The following is a 23,759-nucleotide window of genomic DNA, read 5'->3' on the forward strand; positions in this document are numbered from 1 at the left end:
AGACATACTAAGCTTATGGAAACGAAGACTCAATATTGTAAATTTATCATATGTTCTCAAAGAATTGATATCGATAAAGATAAGGTAGATACAGATATACAGCATATAACAAAATGACAGTAGAAATTTTCCTTGAGATTAACAATGGATATTTAAATTTGTGGGGATGAGTAGTTACAAGAAAAGGTAAAATTCTCTTGAAGTACTAACAGTAAGAGCTTGATGTACCAGAAACAATGTAAAGTATAAAGCTATTGTAATTTTAAAAAGTATATTGCTGTTGCAGTGATAGATAAATAGAGTAATTAATATTAATAGCACACATAGTTTACAATGCCAACACTAACAGGGAAAAAGTTGAAAATTGCATACGTGTTACTGAGATAACCATTTATCCATATTCAAAAGCAATGGAAATTGATCTTTGCTTCACCAAAAAAGTTCATATTCAGATATAAAAATGTACTGGCTGTAAAACAAATTTTAAATCTTTTATAAAAATACATTAAAGAGTGTATGACTTTAGGATAGAGATAATCTTTCTGCAGTAAAGTGCGTGATCTTTACAAGGGAAGATATAAATACATTTTATTATGTTAAAATAAATATTAGTTTTCTTGTTTATTAAATATCTTATAAAGAGAGCAAAAGACAAACGACAAACTAGGAGAAAATAGCAATAACTAGAAAAAAATTTATAACCCAGAATATTTAGGAGCACATTCAAATCATTAAGACTTTTTTTTAAAGGAGGGAGGGTAGAAATTGTTTATACAGGTATTTCCCAGTAATATTCTTAGCCTTATTAGTAATCAAGACAATTAAATTAAAATCGTAACAGGGTATCATTACATAAACATCAGCATCACAACATAACTGAAGTTAGATCTGTCAGTTATCATAGAAGATGTGAAGCAATCTACTGGTGTAAAGGTAAGAGTGCAAACTTTCACATCACTTAAAAAAACTACTAGGAATTATGAAGTTTAATAGAGGTGAGATCTATAATCTAACATTTCCTCCCTTCTCTGTATCCTAGAGGAACACTTCATATATGTGATAAATGTGCAAATATTTATATATGCATTATTCCTCATACCAAATAAATGGAAGGAGTGTCCATGCCCATTAATGGGTGGATGGATAGATGATGTAGAATTGTCAAACAAATGGAATATTATTCCGTAAAATTAATTACACACAGAAACAGGAATTACCGTTAATCAATCTGCATTAATTTTCTATTATACCATAAAAATCGTAACCACTTTGTGGCTTAAAATAACATTCATTTATTATCTCATAATTTCTTCAGGTCAGAAGTCTAGGAGGTTCAATTGGTACATGTGGTTTTACTGGGTTTAAATTAAGATGAAGCTAGGGCTCTAATTCTCATCTGAAGCTCAGAATCCTTTTCTAAACTACACTGGTTATTGATAGAATTCTTTTCCTTTTTATGCTTTCCACATAGTCCCCTGTTACATCATCAAAGCAGCGACAGCACAGAGGTTCCTTCTTTGCCTTGTGGTCCCTGAATTCTTGAGCCACATCTTTCTGACTCCAATCAGAGAAAGTTCTCAGCTTTTAAGGGCTCATATAATTCAATTGGGCTCACCCAAATAATCTTGGCAGTCTCTCAATTTTAAGGTCCATAAATTTAGTTACGTCTGCAGACTCCCTTTGCCATGTAGCATATTTACAGGTTTCAGAGATTAGACTGTGGACATCTTTGGGGTGTCATTCTTCTCATCATAGAGTCAAAACTAATTTTGTGCAATATCATCAACTTCACACAATCTGTAATTCAATTTATATAAAAGGAAAACCTAAACAATTGTTACTTTATATGATTAGCTACATATGTACTAATAGCATAACATAAAATGAGGTGTGATATATATCTCTATGTTTATGTAACTTTACTTTTGTGGGGACAGGAACATGAGAATAAGGTAGGGCAGAATAGCAGCTTCAAGGATTTCATCAATGCTCTTTATTTTCAGCTGGGTGACGGGAATCATTTATTATTCATCTTTAAATGGTGATTATTTGTAATTTCTTCTCATATATATATATATATATACAATTTTACAGTAAAATATAGTCCTTTGGAATATTTTAATTAATTAATTTTGAGTAACTTTAAATATTATAAACAACATGTATAATTTCCTTTAAAACGTCTTACAGATATTGAAACAACAAGATATAAAAAGCCTAACACCTGGGCACCTGGGTGGCTCAGTCAGTTGAGCATCTGACTTCTGCTCAAATCATGAACTCATTGTTCATGGGTTCGAGCCCCGCATCGAGCTCTGTGCTGACAGCTCAGAGCCTGGAGCCTCTCTCAGATTCTGTCTCCCTCTCTTTCTGCCCCTCCCCCACTTGTACTCTGTCTCCCTCTGTCTCAAAAATAAATAAACATTAAAAAAAATTAAAAAAAGTCTAACAATTAAAATGATCATTAAATATATATGAAAAACCACAAATAAAACATTTTGCAAAGGGATTCCGTCAACTTACACTACATATATATGAATACATGAATAATTTCAATATTATATAAGCATTTGCAGAAAATGCAAAAAGGGAGAACTGCTCCCATCTTTTTACATGAGGCTTACGTGAGCTTGCTACCAAACCAGACAATGGCAATTTCACTCAGAAGCATAGTTGCACAAATCCTAAACAAAAGTTTTACATATTAAATCCATCCTAGGTTAAATTTTAAAAAGAAACAATGAATTGGTTAAGTTGGATTTATTCAAGGAATGCGATGATACAATGGAAATTTAGTATAATGAGTATTTTTATTAAAGTGATCATGTGGATGTATTTTTACAACAAAAGATCCTAGTGTTTGGAATAAAGTTTCTAAAGTTAGTAAGTGGGGGATCTCTCAATTACTCCAGGGTTCAAGCTCAGTATATTCTAAAGTTAATTGTTCATGCTAAACCCTCTTTCCTCACATGCAATTAATTTATTCATGAAGAAATACATTTAAATTAGCAGTCAGTGTTTTGTTTCACCCAACAAAAATTTAAATCATGTTATAAAGTGATGTTTGCTTGAAATAATATCAACCAAGAGAAATTATGGGACCCATAGGTGAAAATATTGAAGAACGAAGGATCAAACCTTAGGAGCAAGTGGAATCTAACTCTTTGGAAAATAACCCATCTTGAAAAGCATAAGAAAGAGTTTTAGGAATCTACTCCACTGATGTTAAACCCATCCTCAAAATACTCCCAGTGGCCAAAAACAGTTTTGGACTTAGTACATGATAGGAAGACAAAAACAAAACAAAACAAAACAAGTTATTTTTGCTGTTCCAGACTTAATCCCAAATTTTCTTGCATTTATTTGTGAAAAAAAATCAAAATTTTCGTCCCTGGAACTTGAGCCATCTGTATCCCAAGGAGACAGAGAATAGAAATGTATCAGATAATAAGGAGTGGGGTTTGAAAGCAAGTTGAAATTGAGTAAATATAGACTACCATTTTATTTATTTCATGTGGGCTAAGTTTTAAGCACATTCCTTAGAAGAAAACGGCAATAACTTGCTCATTAGAGCAAGAACTGGTAAAATATGCATAATTTTGACAAAAAATAAAGTAAGATTATAGGACAACGTTAGTGGAATCTTGGAGTTTGGGTCGTGGTTCTTATAGATGTACTGTAATGAATAATTTAAACTATGGTAACAGATTTCTAAGATTTCCATCAGTATTTTTTTTCTCTTCTTAAACATGTACCTCATTTCCCCAAAAAGATGTACAGTCTATTCCCTCCTTTCTCTTGAATCAAGCCTTGAGTAAGGACTTGCTTGACTAACTGGATGTGGTAGGTAAGATGTTCTGGAGCTTTTGAGCCTAGGTTCCTAGAATCTTGCAATTTTGCCCTCGGCCTCATGGAGTACTCACTCTTACCCCTGAGAGACTTTTGTGGACCCTGAAGAGAATTCCTGGAGAGGCCTCAAGATCATACTGAGAAAGAAAATGTTCCAGCTAAGCCTAACCATCCAGCTATACCTATCAAGATGTCAAGCCTCTAGGTTAATTTGTCTTTGACCCTCCAGACCAGACCAGGAACCAGCTGAACACCACTAAGTGAACCCAGCTTTTGCTCCCTGGAACAAAATTGTCCAGCTGAGGGCTGCTCAATTTTCTGAGCCACAAAATTATGAAACATAGTAAAGTGATTGCAATTTTGTTTTTATTTTTTATTTTAGTGTTTATTTTTGAGAGGGAGAGAGAGAGAGTGTGAGGAGAGGAGGGGCAGAGAGAGAGGGAGACACAGAATCCAAAGCAGGCTTCAGGATCCAAGCTGTCAGCACAGAGTCCAACGCGGGGCTCGAACCCACGAACCCACGAAGACCTGAGCCGAAGTTGGACGCTTAACCGACTTCGCATCCCAGGCACCCCAAGTGATTGTAATTTTAATTCAAAATCTTTTTGGATAGTTTGTTTGGCAGTATTTAATAACCCAAACATTAAGAAAGCAAAAACCCATTTGTTTTTATAGATAAGTATTATAATACCACATTTAAATTGCAAAATTAATGAAACAATGAAATGAATTGCCTTAGCCTCTCAGACTTGCAACAAAGCTGAACTGCTGCAATATCCAAATGATCTCTTTGTTCAACTGTTAATTTTAATATGTATTTATAGTATAACATAAAAGTTTCCAGGTGAATAGTATTTATTATGTAAATATTCGAAATGATGGAGGATAAAAACACTAATGTATCATAATTTGTTATAAGTTAAGTTAGTTTCTATTTAATGTATACAATTTTGCCTTTCTATATGATTCATTTATTCATAATGAGCTCATTTATTCCCTGTTGGGATCCTATTAGTTTGGGATTTCATGAAACTGGACATATTTAATGCATAAAACTGCCAATTGTTTCAAATAGTGTTACAAATGAGAATATGCATTATTAAAGAAACTATATTTGACCTTTGCTTGCTGGCTGAAGTGATGAAGTCCTGGAAATTTACTGAAGGTTGGAAAGACCAATGTGATAATCGCTGGCAAGAATATATAGTTTTGCAGATTAAGAACAAAATCATATCAGAAGCCAAGGAGACAAAATAAAGTAAAGTAGACCATGAATATGACAAAAGGAGTATGTCAGAAGACAGGTGCTTCATATTCACCATATGATGGGTAGGTCCCTTCAACCCATTGCTTCTGATTCTTTCACCTAGATAGCTTTTCTCTCATGAGTTAACATTGTTAGGTGATTAAAATATAAGAAACACATTAACTCTAAGGAGCCCCATTTTACAGTAGTGCCTGTTCTATTGCTAGAGAAAAAAAATTGAGAAGACTGGAAACCATTTAGTAAATATATTAAATCTCTATAATATATAAGAGCAAAAATAAATAAATAAACCATAACACGTTCCTGTGCCGTATTATAGATGAATCAGAAAAATATGTAAATGATATAAGTCCACTGCTATAAGAGCATAGATATAGTGATAGCAAAAGAAAAACTTGATAAATTATGCTCTTATTCTCAAAGATGAAGTCACGGACTGGGAAGTAATGAAGCAGTATTCAGAAAATAGAATGGTTCAAGAAGCAGAGAGGAAGGAGAAAAATGCATGATATTTCAGAAGCAACAACAAATATAAACATACGGAGACAGGAAAAATGTTAAATACGCGGGGTAATATTTGGGGTTGAAATGCCTGAGATGAAAGTCTCAAGAGAGAATATTATCAGATTATATAGGAGAGAGAGGTTGCTGTTTCATTATGGAAGATCTTTACACTAAGCAAATTAGATTTTTAAAATCATAGATAATCTCGGGGCGCTTGGGTGGCTCAGTAGGTTAAGCACCTGACTCTTGATTTTGGCTCATACCATCTCTGCACTGGAAACACGGAACCTGCTTGGGATGCTCTCTCTCCCTTGCTCTCCGTCCCTCCCCCATACTCTTTGTCTCTCTGTCTCTCTGTCTTTCTGTTTCTGTGTCTCCCTCGAGTCCTCAAAATTAATAAATAAATAAACACATAAAAAAAATTAAAGAAACTGATAGTATCTAGAGGAGGGTTCAAGAGTTCAGGACTAGAATTCCAGAGTCTTCCTTTCCCGTCTCAGCTCTTTGTTCTGTGAGTGACCATGGGTGGTTCACCTCATCACTTCAGGTCCCAGTTTCCTCATCTGTGAAAAAGATAATAAATACCAAACTCATGAGCAGTTTTGTGAATAAATTGAGATGATTCATGTAAAGCCATTAGAACACTGCCTGGGCCACAGAATACATTAAGTAGCTTTTTACCCAGTACACCAGGTGTTTTTATCCTGTAGTTCTATTTGTTTGTTTTCGTATTGTTAACAGCAGAAGTAAGTCATGATCAGAAATAAGCAGTGGTCCTTGTGATGAAAAGGGCAGGGGTAAAAGTTGTTAAGAAAGTAGAAACAAGACAAGTAAGTGACTGAATGCAGGTATTGAAGAAGTGATTTTATAATAAATTTTTGTAGCAGGTTTCTTTGGTAAATGTTCCAGTGGTGTTGTCATTAATCAAGCATATAATATAAAACGAAGAAAGTTATATTGAGGAGAATTGTACTGAGTTAGTTTGGGGATATTATATACGTGTTCTATGTGCACTCTAAGAAACTGTTCATTATCAGGCAAGGTTCTGCCTGTATTCATTTGAGTTGTGGGATGATAGCAGGCTCGGTAGAAACTTTAAAGGGATCTCATGTAGAATGAGTAAACAAAATTACAAAAACTGGGAGATTAGAATATTTTTTTAAAACCTTTATTTTTGAGAGAGAGAGAGAGTGTGTGAACAGGGGAGGAGCAAAGAGAGAGGGAAACAGAATCTGAAGCAGGCTCCAGGCCCACAAGCTGTCAGCACTGAGCCCGCCGTGGGGCTCAGTCTCACAGACCATGAGATCATGACTTGAGCGGAAGTCGGAAGCTCAACCGACTGAGCCACCCAGGCGCTCCTGGGATATTAGAATGTTAAAAGATACCATTTAAGATCTAAGTAAGGGACATAAAACACTGAAATTGAGGAATTAATAATGAAGATGAAGTAGGAAATAGAATTATTATAAAAATCAAAGTAATTAAGAATTTCAAGGTGGAGAAAATAGTCAGTAGTGCCAAATGCTAGAGATCAAGCAAGATGGGACTCAGAACGTTACTTGATATCTCCTTTTGAAAGAAAATAATGCCACTAATAAAATAACTTGGGATGTTATTTAGTTTCAGTAGTCTCAGAATGTTAAAATTTGAAGCAAACCAATTTTGATCTGTCAGCTCACTCTAATTTTATTCTTTCTTACCTACTAGGAAGCAGAAACCTCGTAATAGTTTTTTTGTATATTTTAAATAATTTAAAATTGACATTTGTCTAATTTTTCAAAGTGCAAATCCATTTCATGAAAGAAAACACATTTAGACAAGGTATTTTCTAAATTCTATATTATGACATGTATTAGAGTTATAACTTATTTATATGTTGCATATTCATAAAAATAGATGTAGTGATTTTTTTATTAAAAATGTATTTTATGCGGTTGTTATTTTTTAAGTTTATACAAAATAATACTCTAAGTCTGGAAATAATACTTACAAAGATTTATTCTAATGCAAAGTTAATATTCTTCATTTTGCATAATTTAAAAAGAAAATTATCACATCTTCCAAGCATTGATATTGAGTAACTAGATGTTATTTGGGGAGTTGTGAAATATCAAAACACAAAACATAGTATTGAAATCAATATTTAAAGCCTAACTTGAGGGAACATCCACTTTTTAATGGAAAAAAAAAGCAGTTTATCAAGGCATTTATACACTGTAAATCTAAAGAAAGAAGGAATTTATTTCTCAACATAAATGTAGCTATGTTTTAATATGGTTTTATATAGTTCCATTCCTTTTAAAAATCACCTTAAGGAATATCTTTAGTTTTATTTATTCCCATTAGTATACTGAATTATATTTTATTTTAACCATAAAATGGAATTAAATTAAGTTAAATTTTAATAATACAATTGTAGATATTATGCAGAAATTATGCACAGTAACTTTGGTACTCCATTAATCAGGAAATAAAATGTGCATATAAACTATAATTTATTGAGGGAAAATGCTATTTTACATCTGGTGCGTGGTATAAGGTCTAATCCTGTATGCAGCACATTAAAGAAACTCACACTAACCGTAGATTAAAATTAAAATTAAACTGCATAATGAGGCATGTAGTTAAAATGATCTTATTTTATTTGTGATGTCACTTGGAAAATATCACTATTTAAACTGTTGCATATATATCTTTAAAAATATAACTCATTCTCAAATCTTATTTAAAAAAAGCCTTAACTTTTTATGAGTCAAATAATCTAGTAACTAATATTTCATTTTAAATATTATTCATATATTATAAGAGCTGCTCTAATATAAAAAAATCACAGTAGTTCTACATGCAAGGTAGTGAAACAAAATATTTTAGGAGTATCTCAAATTTTGATTTTATTTTTAATTTGGCTTTCTTTGAAAAAACTTCAAACAATATTTGCAGTTAGGTTCTTTGGGCTTGGAACATATTGATAGAATTTGGAGAGTTAGTGTTGTTTTAGAAATCATGGTGTTTATATTTGTTTTATATTTTCAATAGATATTAATGGAAGCAGGATTGTGAAACGTCCTGATAAAATATAATCATCCATTACATGGTAAAATAATTCTTTTTTGCCACCAATTTATTTCAAAAGGCAGAATGTTTTCTAAACACATTATATTTCCTATTGTCTTTTCCGTTATAGCACAAGTTGTGTGTTTGAAAGGTAAATTTTGAATACCTCTAGGATTAATGCCAAACAATTAGTTAATCAAAATAATCTCTACTGAGAATGAAGACCAGTATAAACCTTTTTGAAACTGCAAAGGAAATTTAAATGAATATAAAGCATCTTTATTTATACATTCGATGTAAATGTACATGGGCCCCTTTAATAATTTGAAAAGTACTACCATCTTCCATTCAAATTAATAGCAACATTTTGAAAACAAAAACAAGAGCAGTGGAAATGGGTTACCTATTACTCTTGAATGTTTTTCCTTTGAAATACATAAGAATATGCCTTACATTTAAACATTTTGAGTCTCAGAAACTTTGGATTATAAATTACTTTAGAAATATATCCTCATACTATTTGTTGTATGTATTTTATAAACAACTAATTATTAGTTGTTTAGAACTATGACTATTTTCTTTTCTTTTTGAATTTTTTTTCATGTGTATTTATGTTTGAGAGAGAGAGAGAGAGAGAGTGCGCGCGCGCGAGAGAGAGAGAGCGGGGGAGGGGCAGAGAGGAAGACAGAATCCGAAACAGGCTCTAGGCTTTGGGTTGTTAGTACCGGTCACCTGAGTGGAATTCGGATGCTCAACCAACTGAGCCACCCAAGCACCCCTAATATAAGATTCCCTAATAACTAATTTTAGTATTTTACATGTCTCATAAATAAACAAAGTTTGCTTATATGTACTAAATCCTGAATAAGACAAAGGGTAGGAAGAAGTGAATTATGAGTTATTAAAACATAAATATAAGGAAATTAAAGAAGGAAAAGAGATGTGTTATTATGCAGTATATAGTTGATGCTAAGCTCAATGAATATGTTGAATAGTATATTTTAAAAGAGAACATCAAATAATTTCGCTTTGATAAGCTGAAACTTTTTTGCATGTATATTACATAAAATTCATATTTTGAAAGTGCCTTTTTATATTCTGCTCTTATATGAGAAACACAAATGTATGCTTTCCAAAAACAGTCTTTTGGTTTGAATAAGTATTCTGAGATGATTTTTATCTTCTTAGTTAAACACTGAGTCATACCGTGAATAAGAGTCAGATAAAGAAAGTTTCCTAAATAGATACTCCGTTTACTTCATTTATTTATAATATAAATTATCTAAAAGATTTATATTAAATAATGAACGCTAGATTTTTGTATAGTCCTTAATTAAAGCAGTGTGATTCAGTTAGTTTAGGTATTGCTCTTGTAAAAAATGTACTTATTCGAGAAACAAGCCAACTACAAAATTTGTGGTTAATGCCAACTAGTGATAAAATACACCTTTCTGCATTGCCCATCTTTTTCATTCTCTGAATTGTAATTGTACAAAAAACTAAAATTTTCTATCACTGATTAAATTGAAATATATTTTAAGAGATTAAATGATTTAAAAATAATATCCTAGTGAAAATTGAAATGACTTTAAAATATAGGTTAATAAAGTATACTAATATATAGCTATAGTTATATATGTTAACAAAATATTTGCTTTATTTTATTTACTTACAGTTCAGTTGACTACATGCATTTGTTTTAATTACTTTTTCTTTAAATTCCACAAAAATGGTGAATTCAAAGTACTCTGGAACTACAGGTAACATTTCAAATATAATTAACTGATAACCAATAAATTACTTAAGATAAAAGCACATAAGCAAAACCAAAATTGTTTATTTGGTTTTATATCATCATAAATAACTATGATTTCTTAATGAAAGACATGTTCTAATGACATCATTCTTTATCCATATGAGATAAACTTTCAGTAGCACTTTGCATTTAAGGCACTTAGAACACCTGTGGTTTGAAATCTGAACTAATATATCAGACTTCAATTGCTATTTTAATTTATTGTTTCTTTTGTTCAAAGCATGAAAAACAAAGCATCAATCCAGCATTCATACTGAGCTAAGATGCAATCATTTCAGGCTCAAGTGAGGGTCTCATCATGGTATCACAAGATTGCAAACAGCTTATTATGCACTAGAGCAGTATGGACACCTTAAAAAAAAAGCTTTTAAATGGTAACCATGCTGAGCTAAAATGAGACAATTATGGATTTAAATGGATCTTAGTAGTAATAAGAGAATTATGAATATGTTGAACAGTGAAACCAGAAAGTCTTTCCAAGTACTAAAAATGTGCAATGTGCATTTATTACTATTTCATATTTATATAACTTAATTTTTCTTTTATCAGTTTTTAAAAATATGTGACACATCATTTCTCAAATGTGGATGTGTGAATGCATCATGAGACTCTAAAGATAGTGTAAAAAATCATGTATTATTGATTAACTGCATATTCTTTTTAGAATTTTTGGATTTTGTGCTCAATGCTAAGGTTTATGTATCTGTGATTTTATAGATAAGAACATTTTATTATTATTATTATTATTATTATTATTATTATTTATTTATTTCCTTAGCAAGGTGAAAAGATTAAAGCCTCCCACACCGGAGAAGGCTCTAGAGTTTTGATTTCTCAACAGAGGAAAATGGGTTTCCTTTGATGTCCATGGATTTTCCATTTTTCCATTGTCCTGGTTATTTAGTGTTGCATGGTATTTTTGTTTTCTACAACATAACATGTTTTGTTTTCTACAACATAAACTTGAGAATGCTATGCAGGGACATTGCATAACATTCTTTAAACTTTCTTTCAAACATGCTTGCCTCTGTGGTGAATGCATTTAGATGAAAATTCATATAAAAATGTTTTCCAAAAGTTTATTAGCCTCAGGATCTACAAAGTCTACAGGATCTTAGAATTTCTTGAGAGACGTGGAAGAATATTGGGCCTGCAGTCAAAAAGATGTAATTTCTCCACTGTCTCTTACTTCTCTGAGGAATTTGACCTCTTAGGTCTTTATTTCTTCTCAATTTAAAATGATTCTACTAGACTGGATTTTTTTAGTGCTTTTGCTAGGCTAACATACGAAATGTATTTGAGTTGATTTATTATCTCCAAGGAAAAATAATTCAACTTTGAGGTTTGCTTCCTAACTTTCTTTTTTTCTTTTTGTATTAAGCACATGTGAAATGTTAGAACTTCATGAAAACCCTTTGGAGAAAAGTTCTCCAGCCTTATGAGACTATGAAAGGCATTGAGGAAGAAATAAAAAGGAAAAATATATGATGCTTGGCTGTTTCTCAGCAGAAAAGAAGAAGAAATTCTGGAAAAGATAAACAGTGCCTGGGCCACCCCTAACTTGGGTCTCTGGTATGGGACTTTTGAGAAGGTTAGTTCCAGGTAGCTATAGTATAGTTAACGTGACCAGGAAGAAAGAGAGACTAATTTGTTCATTTCAGTGCTCAGTTCCCATGTAGAACACATAATGTGTGGGGAGCCAATAGGCCTATTTTGCTAGGGAAGCAAAAAAGTAGAGTAAGAACTTAAGCCGCTAAAATAGGAGGATATGACATCTACGAAAGGTTGGAAGCACCAATGGTACCGTGAGAGTCAGATTAGATGCTGGCAGATATAGGGGTTGTAGTGTGTATAAAACTTCAATGATTTATATATATATATATATATATATATATATATATATATATATATATATCTTTTTCAAGGTTGAACCATAATAATTTAACTAAAGCACTCATGGGAAATGGCTCTTCACGTCCCAATTTACTATACAGTCATTGCGTTACTTAGTCAAATAAGAAAAAAAAAACATTAATTATCCTGGGAGCAGAATGAGCTAAGAATGACTCTGGTGGTCTGACACCACATTTTTTCCAGCTGTCAGTCCTTAAGCACAGGTGCTAAGGTGGACGGGGCTGGGACGCTCCACAGGCACCACAGAGTCTAGTTCCTCAGATGCATCATAGCTGGAGTTCCCAGGCAACTCCTGGAAGTAGCAGGCACTCCAGACTAAATGGCACTAAGCAGCCAGGTGGACCAATTTTTTTTTTTTCACGTTTTAAGGAAACCCAAAGAGCAATGTGGGGTTTCTCTACTGGAATCAAAGTTGCAGTTGCCCTGGGGACCCTGGCCCTGGCACGCCACCCGTTTGAGTGATGGGGAGATGGAGCAATCGTGCAACTCTGTCTTGCTGATTCTGGATTTGTGATTTTTCTCCTGTCTCAGTAAATCCCACTCCCTAAACCATGTGTATTGACGTTGAAGTCTTTCTGACTCCTGGTCCTAGTAGTGGTTCTGAAGGGACCGACCCCATCCAATACATTTTAAACCCTAACTAATTAAAAAAAAAAAAAATTCTTCTAAGTAGATACATTACTGTTTCAGTTGCTCAATCTTCCACAAATCTATTTGAAGAACATTTCTTTGCAACTTTGCATCTGTTAGAGCTTATTCAAAAAATAGAAGGGATTTAGGAAGGAGAGAATTTTTTAAACTCAGTTAACTCTAAGTTTTCACTCTAGTCATTGCGTAACAGTGGTTTCTAAAGAAAGCGTCCCTAAAGGTAATTATTGCCTACTGGAAGGCATATGTCAAAATAAATTTCCTTTTAGAAAATGTAAGGAGAACCTACACAGAGGTCATGTGTATGATCACAAACATGTAATAAACAATGCTCACTGTCTTTCTCTATTTTTGAGTATAATTTTTCTCTGTATGCTTTTCGTTGAACTTGTAGGGTCTGGACCTGAGAAATATTATATTTAAGCCATCATTGTTACCTAAGAATGACACTTGTTATTCAGCTCATGAAAAATCACACTACATCTCTACTTTCACCCTATGCCTTCCCAGTTATGAACTATACAATTCTAATTGTTATTATACCAATTATGAAAGTGTAGGTCTATAAATTCCAAACAATAATGGAAAACACCTAGGAGATGATGTTTTATTCCAGATATTTCAAGTGTTTTGGAATTACAGGGATATTGCTCTATTCCAGAAATGACCTGAGCTTTCAGTGAAAGAAAGATTTGGTTTACTTGCATTTTTCTGATGTAGGTCAGGATATAGTGCTAACATGACTTATGGTGTTCTCATAATAACTATCTATCAATATCTCATTTGAATCCTGGTGATATCTAACTACATTTTCCAGGATCACATAAAGCACCTATGGAGCTCATATCAAAAACTTTAATCAAGGTTACTTTAAAGATATTATCTATGCTGGTAACCATTACTGAGATTTAAAGTCCAGCTAGCTGATTAGGAAAGAAATGGATAATGAGACTGCATGATGGAAACTCTTTCTTTACAGTTTATTTCATGTTTAAAAACATTAAAATGAAACAAGGTAAAGTAAGATTCTTCAAATAACATTGAATCACTATTTCACATCAGTCACCCAATTTGAACTGCATTTCAAGACTAATTTCTAATTTTTTTAATCTTTTTTATTTATTTTTGAGACAGAAAGCATGAGCTGGGGAGGGGCAGAGACAGAGGGAGACAGAAACAGAAACAGGCTCCTCTCTGATAACCAGCCGAGCGCCTGAAGCAGGGTTCAAACTCACCAGCCTTGAGATCTTGACCTGAGCCCAAGTCAGACGCTTAGCCCACTGAGCCACCCAGGTGCTCCTCAATATTAAATTTAAAATTTGTATTATTTTCACGTTGTACTATTAGATGTCCCGTTTTAATATGCAAGGTTATAAGATTAGAAAACAAGATCATAAATAGGAAAATAGCTTTGTTATTATATTTTGCAGATAAGTTGCATCACACAAAGATCTAGAAAAAGTATTTTGTCAGTAAACAATTAAAACATATTAAAAATCACAAAATAAAGTATACAATTTAAAAATTATAGTATTTTGTTTGCTTCATGTTTATTCTAGAATTAAGTAAAACAGTAGTTAAAGCAAATTCTTATTAAATTATAATTGTTTATTTGTATCATCTGCTTAGTAAATAAAAAATAGTATACCAATCAATACCGACAAAACATGTTTCGAGACAGCTCTAGTATAATCACTCAAATAAAAATAAAATAAATTTCAGAAAGAAAATTAAACATTTTTGTTGTTATTCAATGCATGCATTATTCAAAAAACTTGACATAAGTAATGTAGATATTTCAGTGGAATATCCAAGTCAGATAATAAAATAAACTGTATGGATTTTATACAAAATTTTAATATTTATTTTCTGATGCACTCTTACAAGTAAGTTTTGGTGATGCCAAAATTATCTACTGATATTCTGCTGTGCAAAGTCTTCATTGCTTAAATTGAGCTTCATTCAGTTGGAAAATGCCTATCAGCACTGTGTTTTGTGACACGCAGTAATTACAAAGTTAATTTTGCAAATCTCATAAACTTAGCACTTTCAAGATTCATTTGAATTCTTTAAGTGATATGCCTAATAATATTTTGAACATTTGAAGCAACTTTATTAAGTTCGAGTAAATTATTATTTTAGCTAAAAATGACATTGGGGTTCTTGCAAATTAATTTTTACTTTTGTCATCATGAATTTTAAAGGAGGATTTAAGCTTAAGAGATCAGTAAAAAGAAAAAAATGATAAAATTATAATACTCTAACCTAAAAAATCTACTCTTAACTAAAATATTTTAGTTAGTCATCTTTTTTTTTAAGACATTGGAATAATTTCAGGAGTGCAATAGTCTTTTGGTAGATTACCTCTTTTTTAGTTCATCAGTATCAATTGTTATCTTTTTAAATCTAGTTTATCTCATAGTACTTCTAAACTCTCTAATATTATATTATAATGTCATTTTTAAGGAAATACACTTACTAAAGTAACTTTCAAGTAAACAATTCAATTGGTCATTGGTGTCATGATATTACTGCAAAACAATCACATTAATGAACAACTTATAAATTAGAAAGTGTGTCTTAACATGGATTTGTTGAAAAAGCGATAACATTGGCTTTGGGAATAAAAATACATAATATCCACAGATGTTATGTATAATATATAAGTATATATTATATCATATATTGGTAATTTTGAAAGGCTATTGTATTACCAGATAAAGTTAATAAAGGTAAAATAATAATTTTTTTTCCTAGAATTTCTATTTACTATTGAATTTAAAATCTAGCAAAAATAAAACTTTTTTCTGATATCCTAAATACACTATGCAACAAGAATTTTTTTAAAAGTTGAATGTAAATAAATCTTGGTGTTTTTAGTTAATGTTTATTTAGTTTTGAGAGAGACAGAGGGAGAGACAGAGTGTGAACAGGGGAAAGGCAGAGAAGGAGACACAGAATCCAAAGCAGGCTCCAGGCTCCAAGCTTTAGCACAGAATCCGATGTGGGGCTCAAACTGAGGAACCATGAGATCATGACCTGAGCAGAAGCCGGATGCTTAACTGACTGAGCCACGCAGGGTCCCCTAAATGTAGGTGATTTAATTAGGTATGCATAAGAATATATTTTATTAATTTTCACACTTTTTATTGCTAGTTTCTCCCAAATTGAAAAGGGCATTATCTATTATTACCATTACTGCTAGTCAAAGAAACTAGATCAGGCATTGGATATCTGGAATATTAGTAACATAAGTAACAGCAGCATTTTGAATTATTATGAGTGTGAACTAAATTTGAGTGTGAACTAAAATTTGCAGTGAAACTGCGAATTTCAGCACGATATAACAAAGAAAGTCATTTTCCTCAGCAATATGTACTTTACAGTAGTTGGTTTTGTTTAACTATAGACTTTTATTTTGAGAAGGTTTAAGTTTAGAATAAAAGTGAGTGGGAGATACACAGTTTCCCCACAATTTTTTGCCCCCACACATTTACAGCCTCCTCTATTAAAACATCACTCACGAGAATGGTACACTTTTTTAACTTTTTAAAAATTTTATTTATTTATTTTTGAGAAGGAGAGAGAGAGAGAGACAGCAGGGGAGGGGCAGAGAGAGATATAATCCTAATCAGGCTCCACACTGCCAGTGCAGAGCCTGATGCAGGGCTCAAATTCACAAACCATGAGATCATGACCTGAGATGAAATCAAACGTTGGATGCTTAACCAACTGAGCCACCCAGGCACCCTCAGAATGGTACCTTTTTTTGGGAAGATATACACACTGACACATTAAAATGAGTCAAAGCCCATAGTTTACCTTAGGCTTCAATCTTGATGTTATACATTCTGTGGGTTTGGACAAGCATAAAATGACATATATTTATTGTTATCATATTGAGTACTTTCACTTCCCTAAAAACTGTGCTCTGTTCATTCATCTTTCCCATCCCCAAATTCTGGAACCACTGATCTTTTTATTCTTTCCAGTATTGTCTTTTCATAATCTCATATATTTGGCATCTCATATATTGGAATCATACAGTGTGAATCCTTCTCAGACTGGATTTTTTTTCACTTAATATGCTTTCAATACTTCTTCATGTCTTTTCATGTCTTGATAGCTCATTTCTTCTTTGTGCTGAATAATATTCCATTGTCTGATTGTAATGAGGGGAATTTATCCACTCACTAAGTGAAGGACATCTTAGTTTATCTTTCCAACCACCAATAATAATGAACATCTTTTTGTGTATTTATTTGCCATCTTTAGGTGGTCATTTTGTAAAATGCCTGTGCAAAAGTTTTGCCCATTTTTTTATATAGTTGCTTATGTTTGAGTTCAGAGAGTTCTTTATATATTATGCACACAATTGCTTTATCAGATATGTGTTTTGCAAATAATTTCAGTCTGTGTCTTGTATTTATATTTTCTTAATAGTGCCTTTCAAAGAATAGAAGTTTTAAATATTGATTAAGTCATATATATATATATATATATATATATATGTATATTTTTTTTCTTTAGGTATCAAGCTTTTGGTGTCCTATCTAAGAAATTATAATCTGACACCACAAATTTTTTTACAGATATTTTCTTTTGGAATATGTAAGTTTTATATTTTACATTTATATCTATAGTCAATTTGGAGGTATGGATCAGGGTACTTTTGCATATTAATATGCAATAATTACAAGATTATTTGCTGAAAAAACTATCTTTTCTGCATTGAATTGCCTTGCGACTTTATCAAGAATCACTTTACCTTGGTGCTGGACTGCCAAGATGTCGTTCCCCAAGTACCAGCCTTCGCGCCTGGCCACTCTACCCTCCACCCTCGACCCAGCCGAATACGACGTATCTCCAGAAGCCCGGAATGCGCAAGCCGAGCGGTTGGCCATAAGATCCCAACTTAAACGGGAGTACCTGCTTCAGTACAACGACCCCAGCCGCAGAGGGCTCATCGAAGATCCTGCCTTGATTCGTTGGACCTATGCAAGATCAGCAAATATCTATCCCAATTTCAGACCCACTCCCAAGACCTCACTCTTAGGAGCTCTATTTGGAATTGGGCCCCTCTTCTTCTGGTATTATGTTTTCAAAACTGACAGAGATAGGAAAGAAAAACTGATCCAGGAAGGAAAATTGGATCGAACATTTAGCATTTCATATTAAGTCTGGCAATGATGACTCTATGTATTATTGTTTAAATAAATCTCCTATTAATCATTAAAAAAAAAAAAAAGAATCACTTTACCTTGTATGTGTGGGTTCTATTTTTGAACCCTGGAGTCAATGCCATTACCAGTAGGTTTATCTTTTCCTCTATACCACGTTGCCTTGGTCACAGAAATTTTATAGTAAATCTGGAAATCAGACAGTTAGAATCATCTGTTATTTTCCAAAATTGTTGATGCAGTTAGTTCTTTTGAATCTCCATCTAATTTTATAACTAGTGTTTCTATTTTTACAACAACAACAACTAAATTCCCAAGGAATTTATTGAAATTGACCTTCAATCTATAGATCAATTTGGGAAGAATTAGCATCTTAACAAATGTGTCTTCTACTTATATTTGTCAATTATTTAGATCATGTTGGATTTGTTTTATCACAATTTGTAGGTTTGTTTTTCTTTTCATATATATTTCACTTATTTTATTAGATTTATACCTCAGTAGTTAATGATTCTGGCTGATATTTTCTATGTGTGATATTGTGATATAATAAGAAATATATATTTTTGTTTTCATCTCGGGCTCCTGGCCAGAATTCCTAAAATCTTTGTAATTTCCTAAGCAATAAAAATGTTAGGAACATCTTGTATTCTAATATTTGATTTTTGACCTTGGTTCATGACACAGAATTCCTAAGTGCTTTAGAATTTCCTAGTTGATAGGGGCATCATTTGTTCTAATGGGGCAATTTATGTTGGCCTCGTAGATAGCTTTGGGATGAGGACTTGCCACCAGACCACCAGACCAAAGACGATTTAAAGTTTGCAGCTTTCAGGGGTGCTTAGGTGGCTCAGTCAGTTAAGCTACTGACTCTAGATTTCAGCTCAGGTCATGATGTCAAGGTTCATAGATCAAGCCCCTTGCTGACAGTGCAGAGCTTACTTGGGATTGTTTCTCTCCATCTCTCTTTGTCCCTCCCCTCTTCTCTCTCTCTCTCAAAATAAATAAACATTAAAAAAAAAAGAAGTTTGAAACTTTCAGAGAAAAGAAGGCCTGAAGCTTGAGTTAACCATGTCTACATGAGGAAGCTTCTATAAAATCCCTAAACTTTTGGTTTGGTGAATACATTGACACCCCAGTTCACAGGGACAGAAGCTCCTCTTCTCAGGACCCTTCTGGACCTTGCCCTGTATGTAACTTCATCTGTCTAAACTTCTGTATCCTACATCATATATTTTATTATATAATAAGCAGGTAAACATAAGTAAATGCTCCTCTGAGTTCTCTGTGCCATTCTAGCAAATTATTGAACTCAAAAAGGGAGTTGTGGGAACTTGAATTTAGTTGCCTGGTCAGAAGTACATGCGACGACCTGAGATTTATGACTAGCATCTAAAGTGGGGCAGTCTTTTCAGACTGAATCCTTAACTCCTGGGATCTGATGCTACCTGCAGTTAGAGAGTGTCAGAATCAAATTGAATTATAGGACACTCAGCTGGTGTCAGAGAATTAGTGTGGAAAAAAAATCCCATACCTCTGGTCACAGAAGTGAAATGATTTAACTAGTAGAAAAGAAACAAGAGAGTTTTTCTCCTACACAATATGATACTATTTTTACTTTAATTTCCATTTTAAATAAATGAACTGGATTTTCAAAATACTTACCTTGAATCCTGTGATATTGCTAAACTCACATATGAGTTCTGATAACTTTTTTTGTAGATTCTTTGGAATTACCAACATACACAAATCATGTCATCTGAGAATACATACATTCATTTATTCTTTTGAATCTGTCTGCATTTTAATTTTTTTTGTCTTATCACATTGGCTAGAACTTCCATTGCAATGTAGAATAGCAATGAGGAGAGCAGGTACACTTGCCTATTCCTAATCACAGGTAAAATGCTCATCTGTTTGCCATCAATAAAAATATAAGTTGTAATTTTTTATAGATGGTCCTTATCATATTAATGAAATCTTCAGTTCATAATTTTCTGACAATTTTTTTTTATCAACAATGATAGTTCAACTTTGGATTTTATAATTTTATTTTTCTCCAGGGTGCCTGGGTGGTTCTGTCGGTTAAGTGTCCAACTTCAGCTCAGGTCATAATCTTATAATTTGTGAGTTTGAGTCCCACATCAGGCTTCTCACACATATGGCAGCGCCTGCTTAGGATTCTCTCTCCATCTCCCTCTGCCCTCTGCCCCTGTCAAATGAATAAACTTAAAAAAAAAAAAGTTCTTGATTTTATTTTTCTCTATCAATTCAATTGATTATATAGATTTTGTTATTTAGTCTGTATATTAGTGACTTGCAATTACTATTTTCTGAATGCTGAAACAACTTTAAATTTCCAAGAAAATCCACCTTGATCATAAAGTAGTATCAACTTCATGTTTCTTGAAGTGTTGCTATTTCTTAAAAATAATTTTTTACATCTAAGTTCAAGAGGAATTTTGGTCTCCAGTTTTCTTTTCCCATAATATTATCCTTGATTATCTGGGTAGATAGTGTTTTTCAGATTTTCCACTGTAAAGTCCTTAGTTCTGTTCTTTTTTCTTTTTTTTTTTAAATTTTTTTTAACGTTTATTTATTTTTGAGACAGAGAGAGACAGAGCATGAACGGGAGAGGGTCAGAGAGAGGGAGACACAGAATCTGAAACAGGCTCCAGGCTCTGAGCTGTCAGCACAGAGCCCGACGTGGGGCTCGAACTCACAGATCACGAGATCATGACCTGAGCTGAAGTCGGATGCTCATTTTATTTATCATTTATTTATCATTTTATTGGGCTGAAGTCGGATGCTCAACCGACTGAGCCACCCAGGCGCCCCTATCTGTTCTTTTTTCTATACTGACTCTTTGGAAGGAAGTCACTATGCAAAACCCACGAAAACCATCTCCTTGAAGACAGATATCTGTATAAATTATTTGGAATTCTTCTGACTAGAGTTTTGTCTCTACTCTCTCACTTTTTTATTCAAAAATTTCTTTATATCATTGTGCACTAGTGATTATTCTACACTGATGGGTTTGTGCTAAAGGGCCATAAAACAGACAACGGAAAAGAGGTCCTAGTAGCAACAGCCAGAACAATTTGGGCAAACAAGTAATAAATTAGTTTTTGTTCATAATTCAAAGATAAAATGAATATACATGAGTTCATATAGATACATAAAAATGATTGAATGAATAAATACATTAGAGAGAAAAGACAAAGCTCCCATGCAGAAGTATCCTAAATAATTAATTTACATACACCACCTTCAAGGAGGTAGAGCATAACTTCCCAATCTGTAAGAGTGGGCTACACATAGTAACTTCCTTCTAAAAAGTACACTGGAGGAAGAGAAGAATTAACTTTTTAGTGGAACACACAGACTGAATTTACTCCATAGTAACTTCACAGTAGAGCAATCTGGCAAATGCTACCTTAGGCCGGTAACCAAAGTCAACATCAATAGTGAAAATCACATTGTTGGTGTTTACCCTTTATATAACGTGTCCCACATGGGATTTTATTGGGCGTCCTTTCTCTTAAAGACCCATAACCCAAATCCAAATATAAGAAAATATCAACAAAATTTTCATATAGTCCTTCTAAGAAATATCTGACCAGTGTTCTTCAATAGCGTAAATATCAAACACAAGGGAAATCTGAGAAACTGACACAGCCAAGAATCATTAACATAAGGAAACATGATGACTAAATGTAATGTGATATCGTGGATAGGATCTTGGAACAGAACAAGGATTTTAGGCAAAAATTAAGGAAATCAGAATAAAGCATGGGCTCTAGCTAATAGTATTGTGTCAATATTGGTTCGGAAATTATAACAAAGGTACTGTGTTATAAGAATGTTAATAGAAGGGAAAATTGGTAGGTGGAAACTCTGTGCTATCTTTTCCATTTTTTTTTCTATGAATCTAAAACTCTATTAAGCAATAAAGATTATTTCAAAGAAAATGACTTTAAAAGTGCACAGCATAAATATTTGTTTAATTGTAATATGGCCCATATATGCCAATTTATGCATTCACATCTACCTCAGAGAACACAGCAGCATTTAATAAATTAAAACTGTTGAAGGAGAGAAGAGTGTGGGATAGAAGATATGCATACATCTCAAATGTAGAGTGATGTATATGCTGTCTGACTGCAGACCAAAGTCACAAATTCTCCAAGTCTCTATGGATAGGCTCAGTCTAGAACAAATAGATGTCCCAGGGTTAGGTGTCCTGCAGCCCATCTGATTACAGCTTTAGAATTTCAAGGGCCTGGTAGCTGAAATAAGTGCTTCCTCATCACCTATATTATTGTCTCCTTGGAAAATGTGCTCAATGATATTTGTCCTTAACAGTGGAACCTGCATTTCCATAATGTTACATACATATACATTCTTTGTCAAAGGAAATGATTATGGTGCCAGACCTATGACAAAGGCTCTTTATGTCACTCACTGTATGGAGAATGAATTTGTCTTCATAAATTTCTTTTTATTTGTATATGTATATTGGCTAGAGATTTGCTACAATTTCCACTGGTTAAGTAGCAATAGTTACACTTGTTTTGTATGAAATGAGAAATAAATATATTATGTATTAAAATTACATTATTGTTATTCATATCCTACAAAACCACTGAGGTTAAATAATTAGAAAATAATCCCATTTTCTTGGTAGTTCTGGGAAAGAGACAGTACCTATTTCTTTAAATAATATCTTTTGTGTAAGAATACTTTGTCATTGCTTTTGTGGCTATCCGAGTTTTGGTGAAGTTGAAGAAATCAGGAGTCATGGTAATCCCTGAAATAGATTCCATGTGTTTGGGACCCTCTACAAATACAATGTTTAAAATCAGTGTATTGGGAAATGTTTCTTTTCACATAAAAGACACAATTTTGGGGGGCTCCCACGTGGCTCATTAGGATGAGCACTCGACTTTGGCTCAGGTCATGATCTCACAGTTTGTGGGTTCCAGCCCCGTGTCAGGCTCTGTGCTGACAGCTCAGAGCCTGAAGCCTGCTTTGGATTCTGTGTGTGTATCTCTCTCTGCCCTTCTCCTACTCACCTCTGCCTCTCTCTCTAAAAAATAAATAAACATAGACAAAGATTTTAAAAATACACAATTTTTGGACCAAAATAGTTCTAGTGGCTGTAGGAAAAGATGAGAATAAATGTTGTAATTAATATATTTCTTTTTCCCAGAGAGGCTGGAAAATTTTAAAATGTGTTTACAAGCTCTGCCAATTCTATTACTCTAAAATGCACTAAGAAAATTATTTGGGATTCATAAATCTTATCCAAAAAGTGAGAGAAAACTAAAATAAGCACAATTTTATTTTAAAACATCAGCTATTTCAGAGAAGACAATGGTAAAAATATATTATGGTTTTAATTTGCATTGGGGAAACTAACTTTTGATCAAAAAGGATGTATGTGCAACTTTGTTCTAAAATTGCACAAGTCATTTTTGCCTGTCATAGAGTTATAATAATCTTTACATAGATTCTAGTATCTATA

At 33.0% G+C, this 23,759-nt stretch overlaps 1 protein-coding gene across 1 annotated transcript; it reads left to right on the top strand.

Annotated features, from left to right (window-relative positions):
• The first annotated feature begins 17,823 nt into the window (after positions 1 to 17,823).
• Positions 17,824 to 18,309, top strand: LOC125923979 (NADH dehydrogenase [ubiquinone] 1 beta subcomplex subunit 4-like). The gene has a single exon (XM_049632650.1). It carries the CDS (start codon positions 17,841 to 17,843, stop codon positions 18,228 to 18,230), a length of 390 nt encoding a protein of 129 aa, XP_049488607.1. The 5' UTR covers positions 17,824 to 17,840; the 3' UTR covers positions 18,231 to 18,309.
• The last annotated feature ends 5,450 nt before the right edge of the window (positions 18,310 to 23,759 follow it).

The sequence above is a fragment of the Panthera uncia genome, chromosome B1, assembly GCF_023721935.1.
Source record: "Panthera uncia isolate 11264 chromosome B1, Puncia_PCG_1.0, whole genome shotgun sequence".
In the NCBI taxonomy this organism is placed as follows: domain Eukaryota; kingdom Metazoa; phylum Chordata; class Mammalia; order Carnivora; family Felidae; genus Panthera; species Panthera uncia.